This window comes from Podarcis tiliguerta, assembly GCF_965153285.1.
Source record: "Podarcis tiliguerta genome assembly, chromosome: 8".
In the NCBI taxonomy this organism is placed as follows: domain Eukaryota; kingdom Metazoa; phylum Chordata; class Lepidosauria; order Squamata; family Lacertidae; genus Podarcis; species Podarcis tiliguerta.
In genome coordinates this window covers 70,040,028-70,056,005 of record NC_139541.1, presented here as the reverse complement: position 1 = coordinate 70,056,005, position 15,978 = coordinate 70,040,028, and the positions used below count along the sequence as shown (strand labels likewise).

Sequence of the window (15,978 nt, the reverse complement as noted above, 5' to 3'; positions counted from 1 at the left end):
CAAGGATTACAGGCTTCGTCCCTGCATGAAGCGACGCTCCGTCCCTCTGACGAAGCGGGCTCTTAGCCCGCGAAAGCAAATGGCACGAAGAAACAGGGCCACCTGTTCAGGAGCCACAATTATGCTCCCATGAATATGGAATGGGAACATTCACCCAGTGCTTTTCTAGCTGCATTGGCTCCCAGTGGAGTACAGGGTCAGATTTAAGGTGCCCTTCACGGCCTAGGACCCTCATACCTACGGGACCACCTCTCCTGGTATGCCCCACGGAGGACCTTAAGGTCCACATATAGCAACACCCTAGAGGTCCCGGGCCCTAAGGAAGTTAGATTAGCCTCAACCAGAGCCTTCTCAACACTGGCTCCAGCCTGGTGGAACGCTCTGTCTCATGAGACCAGGGCCCTGCGGGATCTGATTTCTTTCCACAGGGCTTGTAAGACAGTGTTGTTCTGCCTGGCCTTTGGCTTAGAATCAGTTTGATTCCCTACCCCTCTTTCTTTTTTCCTTTCTCCTCCTATGAAGAGACTGCATCCTAATGTTTTAAGGTTGTATCTTAATCTTTTAAATTGTATTTTAATCAACTTGTTTTTATTATTGGTTGTTAGCCACCCTGAACCCGGTCTTGGTCTTGGCGAGGGAGGGCGGGGTATAAATAAAAAATTATTATTATTATAATTACTCGGGCCTCCAAATAAGGTTGGGGCTCCCCAGCTCCTCATCCAACAATACGAAAAGTTCCCCGTCCTAAGTCCAGTTTCCAAATAGGCTCCCGGTTCCAAAGCGGCAGTCTGGCCTACGACTCGCATCATCCCACCCCCACCCCCCCTTCACTCCGCCGGCTTCTTTCCCGCCCCTTCATCCCTTTTCTCGAAAAGGACTACATCTCCCGTCAGCCTCTCTGCCAGCTTCCGGCAGCTTTTCCCGGAAGCGTCGAAGAGCAGCCTGGCCTTGTTAAGCTGAGAAATGGAGGAGATCGGGATCCTGGTGGAGAAAACGCAGGTAAGGGAGGCCGGGACGCGCGTCGTAGGGAAGGAAAGGCGGCGCCGGCCGGATCTTCCTCCTTCGCCGTCCTCCCCCCACCGCCTCTGCTGCTTTGGGGCCGAGGCAGCGGTGCTGAAGCCCTAGAAGGCCGGCGGGGGACCGGCGAGGTGCCGAGTCACTGCGGGGCTGGTGGGGCCCTGGAGGAGGAGGAGGAGGACCGTGGCCTTTTAGCTCTTTGCCCCACTGGACCCCACTTCCCGCGGCCCCATAGAAAGTCCTGTAAGCAGCAACCCTGAGATAGGAGTCGGCCCCACTGGGCGCAGGGAGGTGCCTTGAGCCCACCTGGCTCAGTGCTGCTTGCACTGACTGGCAGCGGCCAGGCTCTCCGGGGTTTCGGGCAGGGATTCTCGCCCAGCCCTGCCTGGGGAGCCAAACTGGGATTTTCTTCTGCGCTCAAAGCAGATGCTCCTCCCAAGGCTGTCAGCTAGTAGTAGGCCAGCTAGGTAGGTAAGTAGTCTCACGGGGCACAGACCTTAAAGGGGGATGGGCAGTACCGGCATTAGAGAGGCATTTAAATAATAATAAAAATAACTGATTACATTTTTTGTTACATCTTATGAATTCCTGATACGTGTTTCACTTGTACGTTCTGAACCTGGTTTCTCGAACTTAGAAAAGCTTACATATGCTCAAGGGATGCTGCGGAAAGAGGCTTCCAGTTGGCTTGGCAGCACTTGACCCGAAGGAGTGGGTGACAAAATTAGGAAAAGGGGGAAGGCACACAGAGTGATAGTAGGATGCGCCTGAAATGGAAGCTTTTTAAAAGAGACTTGAATTTTAACATCTCAGTCCGCAAGGTTGTTAAAAATGATTTGTGTGCTAAAACATTGTCTTTTGTATTTGAGAAAGGCAATCAAAGATGGTTGTATTACTTATTCTTGCAGTTTAAAATACATTTATCGGAACTAAGTTTTTGTGCTTTCCAATTTTCCTACTAAACATGTTTCTGAACATTGAAGTTAGCATTTATTTATTTATTGTGTGGGTACAAGTAGTTAGCCTTGCCTACTGATCAAAATAATCTGGCACCAACCCTGGCTTTACCCCTGAGCTGTGGCCCTTCCCCTGTGGGACTTCTCTCTGGGTAGACATGGATTTAGGTTTCCTCTTTCAGGCTCCTGTTTTCCTTCTCCTGCTACATCCCATTCCATTGCTAATTAATCTTGATCTCGTTTAAGGTGTTGCCAAATCTTGGTTGTGGGTTTTTTCAGACTAAATGATTATTGTGGTTCGGCAGATGCTGGTGTTTCAGATGCTGCCTTAAACGTAACAAACAAACAGTTCAAAGTGTTGCTTTTGATCTATAAAGCCTTAAACGGCTCATGACTGCAATACTTCAAGGGCCGCCTCTCCCTATGTGAACCAACCCTGACCCTGTGATCATTATCAGAGGTCCTTCTTCACATTCCCCCTCCCTGCTGGATCTGGAGGGTAGCATCACAAGAATGGGGCCTTTTCAACAGTGGCTCCTCATTTGCGAAATGTTCTCCCTTTGGAAGCTTGCCTGGCACCATGGTTACATATCTTCAGGTGCCAGGCAAAAAGAGGTGATGATTGTCCCCTCTTCTGCTGTTAGAGCTTCTGTTAGAGGAGGGGGTACGCAACAACATTGTGTTGCAGTCTGATTTGTGGAACAACAATAATTAATATCAGTGTGTTGATCTGGACTGTGCAAAGTGCTTGGTGGTTTATTGTCAGGGATAGGCAGGTGTCCAAAGGATGGGCAGAGAAGGATGATCCGGGAGAAAGGGCCAGCAATTTGTGGGGTTCTAGACCTCACATGAGGGGACGCGGGTGGCGCTGTGGGTTAAGCCACAGAGCCTAGGACTTGCTGATCAGAAGATTGGCGGTTCGAATCCCCACAACGGGGTGAGCTCCCGTTGCTCGGTCCCTGCTCCTGCCAACCTAGCAGTTCCAAAGCATGAAGTGCAAGTAGATAAATAGGCACCACTCCGGCGGGAAGGTAAACGGCGTTCCCGTGCGCTGCTCTGGTTTGCCAGAAACGGCTTAGTCATGCTGGCCACATGACCCAGAAGCTGTACGCCGGCTCCCTCGGCCAATAAAGCGAGATGAGCACCGCAACCCCAGAGTCGGCCACGACTGGACCTAATGGTCAGGGGTCCCTTTACCTTTACCTTAGACCTCATATGAGGCAAGGGGAAGAGGCCTGGCAGTCAGAGTCAGGAGAAGAGGAGGAGGAAGAAGAGTTGCAGGAAGACGCAGAGGAGGAAGAGGCAGTCCCAGAGAGAGATGGGAGCTCTTAGAATCTCCTCTATCCCCTCCCCAGCTGTCTCCAAGACAACAAGGGGCTTAAAGTGACAGGAGCAGCTGGAGATGCTACGCAGGAGAAGTTGTTTGCTTGTGCACACTACAAGGGTGTTTAAATGTGTTGAGGGAAGCATGGTCACACAGTTGCTCCAGCTGTCTGGGTTGGAGCACAGGTCTGAAGAAGGCAATGCCTAGCTAGCTGTTTAGCAGGAGCGGTGCCTGGGATTCTCACCCCTTAGTAGCTGATATTCTGTTCTTTGCCAATAAAGAGCTAAACTTCCAGTCGCGGGTCCTCATTGCTGGGTTTGGGACATTTATTACAACTCGAAGCGGGGAAGTTTTTAGCACAACTATGCCTTTGGAATTTGTCCTAAAGTGTTTAAACTTGCGACATAGATACAGGTAGCAGAACTTAGCCTCTGATGAAACCTGCATAGGAGGAGGCCGCAGCAAAACTTCATCTTTTTCCTGGACTGTTCCTTTGGCTTGCTCCCCTGTCATTCAGTCAGCTCAGTGGACTCCCAGCTTCCACCAGCTTGAGCCTGCATGGCTACGAATGACAGGCATTTTACTGCGGCAAAATCTAGGGAGCCTCAGGTCCCCCAACTTAGGCAGGTGACATGTGCAGTGCAGGAGGTGAAAGTTTCCCAGATAACTCTACATTCTCATTTCTTTGTGCTCCCTGATTCTAGGATGAGCTTCCTGCTCTCTCCATCTCTAGGCCTCAGACTGGCCTCTCCTTCCTAGTTCCTGAGGCTGAGGATGTGGAGGACCTGTACAGCCGTTATAAGGTGAGCTACCTGGTGATCTTGTTCAGCTGTGAGGTTGTAGCGCTCTGTTTGTGGTGCTGGAGGGGGCTGTTGTGTGGTCCTTCGCTCAAGAACAGGGGTGGGAAACAGGAGCACGTTGGCAGGCTGGATCCTAAGTTCCCAGGATAGTTCAGTTGGTAAAGCATGATTCTCTTAATCTCAGAGTTGTGGGTTTGAGCCTCATGTTGAGCAAAAGATTCCTGCATTGCAGGGGGTTGGACAAGATGACCCTCATTTTTCCAACTCTACGATTCTATGATTCCTTGGGAGCCACTCTGCTGGGTGGACAAGGCCACTCACCTGTCAATCACCTGATACCAGCATGTAGCTTAGCTTCAAAGGAGAGAATCAGGATCATGGGCTAAGTACCCTTGCTATTCTTTTGCAAACCTGCCTATCAGTTAATCCCTGCTTTGGCAGAGGTTGGCTGCACTTGGGAATTCCTCAGTGCAGCTGATCCCAGAGGAAGCTCGGTTGATCAGCGGTTCCTTCAAATCCCGCTTTCAGCAGGGATTAACTCCACTTCCATCCAGGAACTCCCAAACAGGACCAGTCTTTGGGGCTTGCACTTGGTGCCAAATTCAAAAGGTGCTGAATGCCAGCAGTGCTTGCCATGAAAAGAAATCGGGAGCACACCTTAAGCCTCCAGATTGTTTCTTTGCAAACACTTCATCACCTGCTGCATGCGTGACATCACTTATGATGAGAGACCCGCAGGTCAAATATTCCCCATCATTGTTTGATGAGATAGCAGCGGAGCCACAGAGGTTTTCCACAGAGGTTGCTTTTATAGAGGCAAACTGGTGGAGCAGTAGAAGAGTTAGGGCACCATTGCTGCAGTGCCATTTTTGATGGAGAGGTGCAAAGATGTGTTAGAAATTGTTTCTGGCCTGCTCTGTCCAAATTAATTTTTTTGTGGAATGTTAATACCTTGCAGAAATTAATTTATGCAATTTACTGCCGCAAGGCGAGGTTGAATTGCGTGTTGTGGATCATTATGAATGGGATCGAAAACAAAACTGCCATCATTGCAGTGTCTTTACGCAAATGTGACGGCACTGGGAATTCTGTGTACAGTTTGAGTTACTGCACCTTATATAGCAAATGTCTTTGTATTGTTGGTCTCAGGTGTGTTGTTGACTGGAGTGTGAGTTAGCTGCCTAGGAATTACTGTTTTTTCTTAAGGACTAGGAAGTTGAACATAAGGAGTATTAAGCAGTAAGGGCATAGAGGCAGATGTTCGGGTCTGTGGGGAAGGATTGTAATTATTCTACCTTTCTGAAGGGTTTCTCTGTGACTTTCTTTTAAAAAAAAATTGATATAATTCAGATTCTGCAGTATGTAGAAGATCTCACTCTTAAGATCAGAAATTCCCAACCTCCCTGGCTACACAGCTTGTCTGCTATAGTGGTAGTGTTGAGGGGGCAGTGGTGTGGATGCAGAAGCCTGTGCTCACTGCATACGGAGAAGGGCTGTAGCTCAGTGGCAGAGGATCCACTTTACGTGCAGAAGGTCCCAGGTTCAATACCCAGCATCTCCTGGTAGCTGCTGCTAGTCAGGGTTGGCTAGATGGAGCAGTGCTCTGACAGTGTAAGGCACCTTCCTAGGTGTTCCTACGATATCATGAGTGGTAATTCAGCTGGTGCAGGAGGAGGTTTGAGGAGGATTTTGGTGTGCCCCCCTGTAGAAATTGCAGCAAGAGCTGGAGTTCCTGGAAGTGCAAGAGGAGTACATCAAAGATGAGCAGAAGAACCTAAAGAAGGAGTTTCTGCACGCCCAGGAGGAGGTGAAACGAATCCAGAGCATTCCGCTGGTCATTGGCCAGTTCCTGGAGGCCGTGGATCAGAACACAGCCATTGTTGGTTCCACCACAGGTACAGTCCCTTCTTTCCTCCTTCCCATCTACCTGCAATGGGCCAGCTCCAGGTTTGAGGAGGCAGTGGACAAAGTCCGCTCTGGCAGGGGGCCCTGCTCTGCTTGTGTGCCCCAGGTGGTGGTGGCTAATAGCAATCAGCAGCATTCTGAGCTGCATTGAACTGCCGAGGAGTGCCATTCAAATTTCCCACAATGCCCCGAGTGCCACAACCCCAGGGGAATTGTGGGAAACTTAAATGGCAGCTAGACTCAGAGACCTGGCACTGCTCAGTGTGTGTGTGATTTGGGGAGGGCGGGAGAAATAAAGGGAGGCAAGTATCATTGTTTGGCACTGCCAGGGTGCTAGGGCTCTGGCAACTGCCCAGGGATGCCAAGTGCGGGTGCCAGCCCTCCCCTCCCCTTACATTGCAGCTTGAGAAAAAGAGCTGGCTTGTCTCCCTGGCGGCCTCTGTTTCCAGTCTTTTATCTCAAAAGTGTGTCTCCACTTCAGGCTCCAACTATTACGTCCGGATCCTGAGCACCATTGACCGGGAGCTGCTGAAACCCAATGCCTCTGTGGCCCTGCATAAACACAGCAATGCCTTGGTGGACGTATTGCCCCCTGAGGCCGACAGCAGTATCATGATGCTCACTTCAGGTAAGGCAACTCTTCCTTGGATCAGAGAGGTGAGCCCTGTTAATGGGCTGCCTATGGGCAGGGGTTCCAGGATGCCTTCAGTAAGAAGACGGCACTTGCTGTCTTCAGAGTCCTTGGTGTGGGGAACCTCAGACCCACAAGTCCCAATTTAGCTTGCAAGTACTTTCCTTGCAAACCCCACCTGCCTGCTGCACACCTGACAGGCAGGTACTTGTATGGCTGCAAAGGAACAGCTGGGAGCTTAAAGTGAGCTCCTGGTTGCGTTCGCTGGAGCAAGCTGTGCTCGCACTGCCCATCAGATCCAGGAGCATGAAGCGGTTTACGTTGGAACTGCGGCTCCAACGGAGCTCCAACATGTGCTGGCTGGGGCTGATGGGAGTTGTAGTCCAAAACAGCAGGCAGGGGTGGGGGGAAGGCTGCCCAAGGCTATGAAGACAAAGGCCCAGTGGAATCAAGGTAGCGCTTGAGAGAATGTAGCAGGGTAGAAAGAGATCCAAGGGCAGGAAAACACCTGAGGTCCTGTCCCTTCTCTGAGCAGATCAGAAACCAGACGTGATGTATGCCGACATTGGTGGGATGGATATTCAGAAGCAGGAAGTGAGGGAGGCAGTGGAGCTGCCCCTTACCCACTTTGAACTCTACAAACAGGTACGTGATCTAAATTTCTATGTCGGAGGTATGTGCAGTGTGTGCACAAATAGGCTGTCATTCATATATCTATCTGCACTTTTCCTTTAGAAAGCTCGCAGTGGCTTGCTTCAACAACAGTGATCCTAGAAAGCTGCCATATACTGAGTCAGACCACTGACCCATCGAGCTCACTATTTTCCACTGACTGGCAATGACTCTCGAGGGTTTCAGCTCAGGGACCTTTGTAGTGTTTTCTGGCGATGCCAGGAATTGAACTTGGAGCCAACTGCATGCAGAGCAGAAGCTCTGCTGCTGAGCTGCGGCCCTTACCCTTAATGGCTCCCATTAATATTCGTTTGCTTGGGACAGGAAGTGGGTGGGGTGGAATTGCAGAGAGAACTGCATCCTCCACACTGTGTTCATTTTACAAAGAAGAAAGGACACATGCTTTCTCCTACCCTAAGCTGGGTTGGTTGTCATCTGTATGATTGAAAAACACAGCAAAGGGAAACCTCCCTTGTTGCATGCGCTGGTAGCTATCAGTCCTGCGTCCCCACCTTCTGCCTTTTAATCTTCGGGCTGCTTTGTATAAAGAACATCTGTGCCTTCTTGCCAGTGGAGAGAGATCCACAAGCAGAGCCCGGATTGATTCCTGGCTATTATTTCTAGATATTTTACATGGGTGCACACCAAGATTTACTTGTGCATGTCCTTCTCAGTGCTTGGACCAGCCCTTAGCCCAGTCGATGCCCAATGCAACAATATCATTGAAGCAAAATCTGGATGTGGTTGGTGCACGGATGGGAGGGTTCTGGGTGTAGCAGCTGGACCATCTAAGGCAGGGATGGGGAACCTGTGGCCCTCCAGATGTTGTGGAACTTGACTCAGAGCAGCAGACTCAAGCAACAACTTGGAAGTGGGGTTTTATTCTGTTGAGAGATGTGACAAAGGCCCTTGAGATGGCCTATCTTGTTGTTCTTTTCTCACCTTTCGACCCTTTTTTCAGATCGGCATTGACCCTCCACGGGGGGTGCTGATGTACGGCCCGCCTGGTTGCGGGAAAACCATGTTGGCCAAAGCAGTGGCTCATCACACCACAGGTGAGCAAGGCACCAGTTCTCTTGACTTGGATACATCACTACCCAGTTGGGTGTAGGTTTGCTGGCATCCCTTGGTCTTCCCAAGGCGGTGGCCCCGTTAAGATGGGTTTCCCTGGGAGACCGAGGGATGCCAAAGGAGCTGGGTCTAACTCTGCCTTTCCCTCCAGCTGCCTTCATTCGGGTAGTAGGATCCGAGTTTGTGCAGAAGTACCTGGGCGAGGGGCCGCGCATGGTGCGGGACGTCTTCCGCCTGGCCAAAGAGAACGCCCCAGCCATCATTTTCATTGACGAGATTGACGCCATTGCCACCAAGCGCTTCGATGCCCAGACCGGGGGTGAGTTGGTGACGGGGGGAGAGGGAGCGAGGGGGCGGGGCTCTTGGGCAACTGTGGCCACCTGAATAGAGGGAAGGACTAGGGAAGAGCAGCTTACATACAATCGATAAAAACAGGACAGTCCTTGCCCATAGGATTACAGTCTTAACAGACACAGCACGAAAGGAAATGGGATGGGGGAGGGAAGAGGAAAGCAAATGAACTCGGATCAATTATTAAAGTTATAATGGGCAGCAGGAATAGAAACTTTTCAGGGACAGAAGGAGCAAGGGGGCTGGGCTGTCAACAGAGCCAGTGCAGTAGTCCTGCTTCCCAGTCTTTTCCTCTGCTGTAGCCTCAAATATACAGTGGTGCCTCGCAAGACGAAAAGAATCCGTTCAGTGAGTCTCTTCGTCTAGCAGTTTTTTCGTCTTGCGAAGGAAGCCCATTAGCGGATTAGCGCTATTAGCGGTTTAGCGGCTATTAGCGGCTTAAGGGATTAGCAGATTAGCTGCTAAAAGGCTATTAGCAGCTTAGTGCCTTAGAAAAAGGGGGTGGGGAGCGAAAAAAACCCCCCCAGGAATCGCAAGACATTTTCGTCTTGCAAAGCAAGCCCATAGAGAAATTCGTCCTGCGAAGCACCTCCAAAACGGAAAACCCTTTCGTCTAGCGGGTTTTCCATCTTGTGAGGCATTCGTCTTGCGGGGCACCACTGTATTTGGGAAATACCACCTGGAGGAAGTTGCTTTAACCTTTCACCTGCTGCTCCAACCCCCTTGACTAGATCCACACACCCCTAGCTGATAAAAGCAGCCAGCAAGTGATTGGGGAAATGGTGAAGTTCCCTCTTCCGTATTGGGCAGCAGATATAAGTTTGGGAATCTTGCGTTTGCTGTGTAACCCCTAATTTCTGCCTGAGTCCTGGCGGCTGGGTAGGGCTGCTGCAATTCCTGCTGCCTCCTCTAGGTGTTGCTCCGACCTTGCAGTGTCACAATGTGCTAGAACCCTGGGCTTTGGTGGTTCTTTGTCAGTTGAACATAGTGATCTCTGCATATGGTTGGCCTATGAGAGCCAAACGACAAACTTGGCCCAGGTGAGGCTAATGCTTCTGCTAGGGGGGAATATATTTTTTCCAAACAGGACATCCAAATTCTTCAACTTGCGTGAATCGGGCATATTTTGTGCAGGCGATCACTTTATTTTGTGCAGTTGGGGTTGCAAATCTGAATTTGTTGAGCAAGAAATAGGATGGCAGCTGAGTGTGGAAGAAGTAGGGAGGCTTAGAAGGGCTGTAAGCTCAGTAGTAGGGCATTCACCTTGCATGCAGAAAGGTCCCTGGTTTAATCCCCAGCAATGGAAATGGGCAGAGACCACTAGAAGTCCTTGCTTTTCTGTCCTTGTATACCAGGGATGAGGAAACAAATGGCACCCAACTGCACACGAGAAGGAAGGAGGGTAGCAGCAGGCTTGGAGAAACTGCACATTTTACAGAAATGGAAAACATACCCAAGGCTGAGCGTATCCCAAAATAGCCCAATAAACCCTGAGCATGCTCAGCAGCCTGGCGGGTAGGTGAGAATGGAAAACTGTAGTGCCAGACTGGAATGGTGTAGCCTGTAAAAGGACATGGCTGTCTGATTAGAATGCCAGACAGGCAGACTCTATACCGTAGCATCTTGTTTGTGGGTCTTGTATCCTCCAAACCCCTCAATGCTGCAGTCTTTTCTCTGCAGTAATGAGGACTCAAAACTTAGACATCTGTATAAATCCTGAGGTTCTCTGAATGATGGCTTAACAGGCCAGTGTGGTGCATTCCAGGTTTGCACGATATCCCTGAAGATGGGTCGGTAGCGCAAAGCAGCTTTGGCTATGGCAGCGAAAGGAAAGGGCAGCTCTCTCTTCCAGGGCGCACCAGCTGATAAATTTGTTGGTCTCTCTACAGCTGATAGGGAGGTTCAGCGCATCCTCCTGGAGCTACTCAACCAGATGGATGGCTTTGACCAGAATGTTAACGTCAAGGTGCGTTGCGTTGGGCAGCGGGGGGTGGGGGGGCAAGGGGAAGGGTTGAGTGGCCTGGAAAGGCAATTCCCCTCTTTAGCATAAGCTCTGGATTTAAAGCAGATGGGGAAAGCTGTGGCTCTCTAAATGTTGTTGAACTACAACTCCCATCATCCCTCAGTTTTGGCCTGGGCCCCTTGGGAGTTGGAGTCCAGCAACATCTGGAAGGCCACCAGTTTCCATCTCTGCCTAAAGGGTTTCAACAAATGTTGGCTTTTCTCCACTTAACTTACCAAACTCAAATTCACAGCCTGCCATTAATTTTTTGCATCCAGATGTTGGGTTTAACGTTGTTCTCTCTTGGCTCCCTTCTAGGTGATAATGGCCACGAACCGAGCAGACACCCTGGATCCTGCTCTGCTCCGGCCAGGGCGCCTAGATCGTAAAATTGAGTTTCCCTTGCCGGACCGGCGCCAAAAACGGTTGATCTTCACCACCATCACCAGCAAGATGAACCTGTCTGAGGAGGTGGATCTGGAGGATTGTATCCTTTTGGACGGTGTAGTGGGAAGAAATGGGTGGAGGGCAGGGGGACTAGAAGAATGGCCAATCAGCTGAGCTTAAGAGATGTTTTGTTTGTGTGTCATCCCCCCGCTTTGACCTGCTAACAGAATAAAGTTTCCTGAACTTATTTATTGTCTTTTAAAGTTGGATGGTAAAATGCCCCTCTTACCCACCAATCCTTCTGGCAGAGAATATGGGGGAGCAAGCTGATGCTATAAAGCCAGGGCAGGAAACCTGTGACTGTCCAGAAGTTGCTGAGCTATAATTCCCATCATCCCAGGCCTTTGGCCACAATGTCTGGGGATGATGGGAGCTGGGAGTTCAACAACATCTGGGGGCCACCAGTTCTTTATTTAATGCTGTTAAATAAAGAGTAATGAAGAGCAAGAGGCCAGTTGGACTGTTTGTAACCGTAGCATCCTCGAGTACAGGGGTAGGTAGCTAGGGTGTACCTATTTTGCCAGCTCCCGCTGCCAACCTCCTACTTCCATGGAAAGGGTTGCATCGCACCTGGCAGGTGCTGCCCTTAGCAAAAAACAAATAAATTCAAAATTAGCAGCTGCTGATCATCAACTTTTCTCATTTAAATGGGAAAGGTGGCAGCTCCCAATGGGGGATTTCGCAGTCATATGGGCCAGTCCTCTCACCTTTTCTAGAACGGCCACACAGGGCCCATTTGGTCCTGCTCTTTCCTTCACTCTTCCTTCCAGACGTGGCGCGGCCGGATAAGATCTCAGGAGCCGACATCAACTCCATTTGCCAGGAGGTTAGTATCGCGCGTTAGACAGCGGTTAGTACTCCCCCTTTTTTAAAGTTTTTACTTCCTGCTGATGTTACCCGTTCATGCTTCCTCCCCTCCTTCCTGTCTCCTTAAGGCTGGCATGCTGGCTGTCCGGGAGAACCGTTACATTGTGCTGGCCAAGGACTTTGAGAAGGCCTACAAGACTGTCATCAAGAAAGACGAACAGGAGCACGAGTTCTACAAATAAAAAGATGGGAGAAGCAGGATGGAGACGGAGGTGGTGGTCTCAGTCTGTGGGGGGCGGGGGCATTTTTGGTATCTCTGGTGTTGGTGTGTGAGATTTATCCTGTGAATAAATAATTACCCAGGACTTTACTTACTCCCTTCTTCGGTGGGGATAGGAGATTACCCTCGCCTTAAGACTCAAACCCCACCACCACCACCCACAGTTTATTCATGGCCAACTCTTACGTAGCATTTGTTCCTAAGCCTAACAGGCAACGCTGTTAGGTGAGTTTTCTACAGGGGTGGCCAACCTTTTAGGGGGCTGCTCAGGCCCCACATTCACATTTTGCTAACCCTCTGGGGGTTGCATGCCAGGGGCAGGTGAAGCTACCCCACACTTGAGCATGCACACTTTCATATGATCAATTTGATAATTGGGGAAAGGGAAGGTTTCACCACCACCACCACCGCTCTGGACTTTTCCCACCTCCTTTCTCTCTGCTGTTGCCACCAAAAGCAAAGGATTTTTTTCAGGGGAAAGCAGAACAGATTGCTTCAGGAGCCAAATCAGTCCCCTGAAAAGAGGGGGTAGCTGGCTCTGTTCTCCAGTGGTGAAAGGAAGGGTATGGAGAGATTTTAGCTCCATGATGGAGCACGCACTTGGCAGGTCGAAGGTCCTGGCATCGCCAGTGGAAATGAGCAGGGAATCTCTGGCCCGTGTTCCAGTCTTGCTCTTGCTAGGGGGTCCCGTTTGTCTTTTCAGAATGGGGAGATGAGCCCTGCAATGCTCAGTGGTGGGAGAGCACAGCACGTCCATGCGTTTAAAAGTGCCCAAAAGGTCTTGTGTAGGCAAAGGCGCGGCTTCCTCCCATCTGAGCTGCTTTGGACATCATTTGTCACTAGAGGGAATCGCTTCACCCTGAACAACACGGCGGCCAGTTAAATAAACACAGGAATGGATTTCCCCCCTCCGAACTGTTTTGAAGAGGCACGGAGTGCAGCAAGGTGTGGTTGACAGCTTGTAGTTGAAGCCGGTACTTCAAAAGCATGCCCCTTTTAGATTTCTTAAGAGCTTTTTGTTGCAACGCCAAAGTGACATGTGGAAAAGTACCCGCTCACTATGCAGGAGCGGCTGCTTGTTCTATTTTTATGTTGTCCAATGTGCAGCAAAAACAATAACAAAACCAGACCCCTGTCCGAAAGAGATGCAGCTGCACAGCATTTGCTCTCCCATCTCTCTATAAGGTAAAGGTACCCCTGCCCGTACGGGCCAGTCTTGCCAGACTCTAGGGTTGTGCGCTCATCTCTATAGGCCGGGAGCCAGCGCTGTCCGCAGACACTTCCGGGTCACGCGGCCAGCGTGACAAGCTGCATCTGGAGAGCCAGCGCAGCACACGGAACGCCGTTTACCTTCCTGCTGGTAAGCGGTCCCTATTTATCTACTTGCACCCGGGGGTGCTTTCGAAATGCTAGGTTGGCAGGCGCTGGGACCGAATGACGGAAGCGCATCCCGCCACGGGGATTCGAACCGCCAACCATGCGATCGGCAAGTCCTAGGCGCTAAGGTTTTACCCACAACGCCACCCGTGTCCCACTATCTCTCTCTATACACATGCTTTATATTTTATCCCAATACAGTAGTCTGGTACAGAAAAAAGGTTTCTTAAATGTTACGCCAGTCCCTTGAAGGGGTCAATCTTTGAACGGAAAGAGGTTTTTAAAATATTGTATTACATATGATAACTGGCTTACAAATATGAGGAGGCCTGTGTTAAGCACAAATGTTTGTATATGTTCGCTGTTCATGCAATTATCACCACCTGCTTTCTGCATTTTGCTCCCTTCAGACTGTTTACAATCTCCCCTGAATCATGTGTAAATATATCTGTAACTCAGGATAATGCTTCACTCGCCTGATGAAGATTGACTGTAGTCCATGACGCCTTATGCTGCAATACATTTACAGTGGTACCTTGGGTTAAGTACTTAATTCGTTCTGGAGGTCCGTTCTTAACCTGAAACTGTTCTTAACCTGAGGTACCACTTTAGCTAATGGGGCCTCCTGCTGCCGCCGCGCAATTTCTGTTCTCATCCTGAAACAAAGTTCTTAACCCGAGGTGATATTTCTGGGTTAGCCAAGTCTGTAACCTGAAGCATATGTAACCCAAGGTACCACTGTATTAGTCTTAAATATGCTGCAAGACTCTTAGCAGTGTTTGCTGCAGTAGACGTAAATGTGACCTTGTGCCTGTAGCTCTTTGAAGGGGCTATGGAAGGCAGGAGCCCAAGCAAAGTGACGCCTTCCCCAATAAGTTAACAGTTACAGAACATGTTGTTCTTTCTCCAAAGGATGCAGGCTTCCTCACTAACATTGGCATACACATGGTAAAACAAAGAGGTGATAAAAGACTCGGGAATATAAGAACCATCTTGTCCAAAATCCTGTTTTCACAGTGGCCAGATGCCTCTAGGAAGCCCGTAAGGAAGACCTGAGAGCCACAGCAACACTCCCCACTTGTGGTTCCCGTAGGACTGTGCGCACAAACCTGGTTCCAGCCTCAAATCAATTTGGGGGCTGGAGCTTCTGTTGCATTTCCTCGCCCCCTATACTGTGAAGGGCAGCAGGGCCAATCCCACTGAGCTCTGCTCCTCCAGCGTGTTCTCTGGGGCATGTGGTGAAGCAGACCCCTGAAGCCTGCAGTATTGCCCCCTGCGTTCTCCCGCTGCTGAGCAGAAGCTTCAGTCCTGTTCGGTTTGACAAATGTGCCTGTGTTCCCTTGCTGGGAGCAGGTGTGCACGGCTTTAAACGTCCTTCCTGCCCTGCATCCTGACACTCCTGGATCACTCCAGGAGCCCCTGGAAAATTGGGTTATCTAACTCAGTTGGGGATTTAGAATTTGGCATAATTTGGGGAACAGCCCTAATTCCCAAGGAGGCCTACTAATTCTCTGACAGTGGAGGTAAGAAACATTGATAGCCTTTTTCCCTGCGAGTGTATCTAACCCTTTTTTAAAGCCCTTCGAGTCAGTGGCCATCGAGACATCTTGTGAGAGTGAAGCCCATCGTTTATAACTTCACAGAGTGAAGAAGTATTTGCTTTTGTCTGTCCTGAATCGTCCTTTTCCGTGCAAACAGCGGGTGATTTATTAACGGAAATGTGGGGGGTGGGTGGGCAGGAAACAAATCGACCTATTCTGTCAAATGCCCGGAGGAAACGGTGCGTTGCTGGCGTAATGCCAATATGACGTGTGCCCGTGCACCATGGATGTCTGATAAGCTTCCAGGCAAATCTCGACTTGTGTTTACTTTGGGTTTATTGGCTTGCAAAGCAAACATGGTTCCATGTTCACTTTTCTTTTGGGACTGAAGGGACACGTGCCAGGCAGAAGCAGAGCCAGGATTCTCCTGCTCATCCAATTCTGCATTTGACCACCAGCTCCAAACTCCCACCGGCTATTCTGACAGGTGGATGGGAAGCAGGAGCCCCCGATCTGGAGGGCCACAGGCTGCCTAAACCTCTCTTTTAAGTCCTTGCACAATGCCTTTTATTTCAGCGGCAGTCAAAAGTGGTGCTGTCCGGATTTTGGTTGGACTACATTTCCCACCAGCCCAGGCCAGAAAGGCCAAATGAGGGTAATGGGAGTTATAATCCACAAAGCCTGGAAGGCCCCCCAGTTGGCTACCCCTGCTTTTATCTGGAAGCGTTACTAGTGGATTTGAGGGGAGCCTTTTTTGCAGAGGCCGAGAATATGAGGGTTGTCCTTGCCTTTTGTGT

At 50.1% G+C, this 15,978-nt stretch overlaps 1 protein-coding gene and 1 long non-coding RNA gene across 2 annotated transcripts; one reads left to right on the top strand and one right to left on the bottom strand.

The window, feature by feature from the left end:
* The first annotated feature begins 849 nt into the window (after positions 1–849).
* PSMC4 (proteasome 26S subunit, ATPase 4) lies at positions 850–12,248 on the top strand. Its single transcript, XM_083455661.1, has 11 exons — positions 850–999; positions 4,002–4,100; positions 5,806–5,992; positions 6,484–6,630; positions 7,169–7,278; positions 8,267–8,360; positions 8,528–8,695; positions 10,617–10,693; positions 11,048–11,216; positions 11,947–12,002; positions 12,112–12,248. Exons 1-11 carry the CDS (start codon positions 964–966, stop codon positions 12,223–12,225), a joined length of 1,257 nt encoding a protein of 418 aa, XP_083311787.1. The 5' UTR covers positions 850–963; the 3' UTR covers positions 12,226–12,248.
* On the bottom strand, positions 9,819–12,187 carry LOC310684945. Its single transcript, XR_014514994.1, has 2 exons — positions 12,074–12,187; positions 9,819–9,929 (listed from the first exon to the last, which is right to left on the bottom strand). It is a non-coding gene; the product is annotated as an uncharacterized lncRNA (long non-coding RNA).
* Positions 12,249–15,978: the final 3,730 nt, after the last annotated feature.

Coding starts and splice junctions, on each gene's coding strand:
- PSMC4 (XM_083455661.1), top strand. CDS start 964: ATGGAGGAGATCGGGATCCTGGTGGAGAAAACGCAG. Junction 4,101..5,805: donor ACCTGTACAGCCGTTATAAG/GTGAGCTACCTG, acceptor GCCCCCCTGTAG/AAATTGCAGCAAGAGCTGGA. Junction 10,694..11,047: donor ACCAGAATGTTAACGTCAAG/GTGCGTTGCGTT, acceptor GCTCCCTTCTAG/GTGATAATGGCCACGAACCG.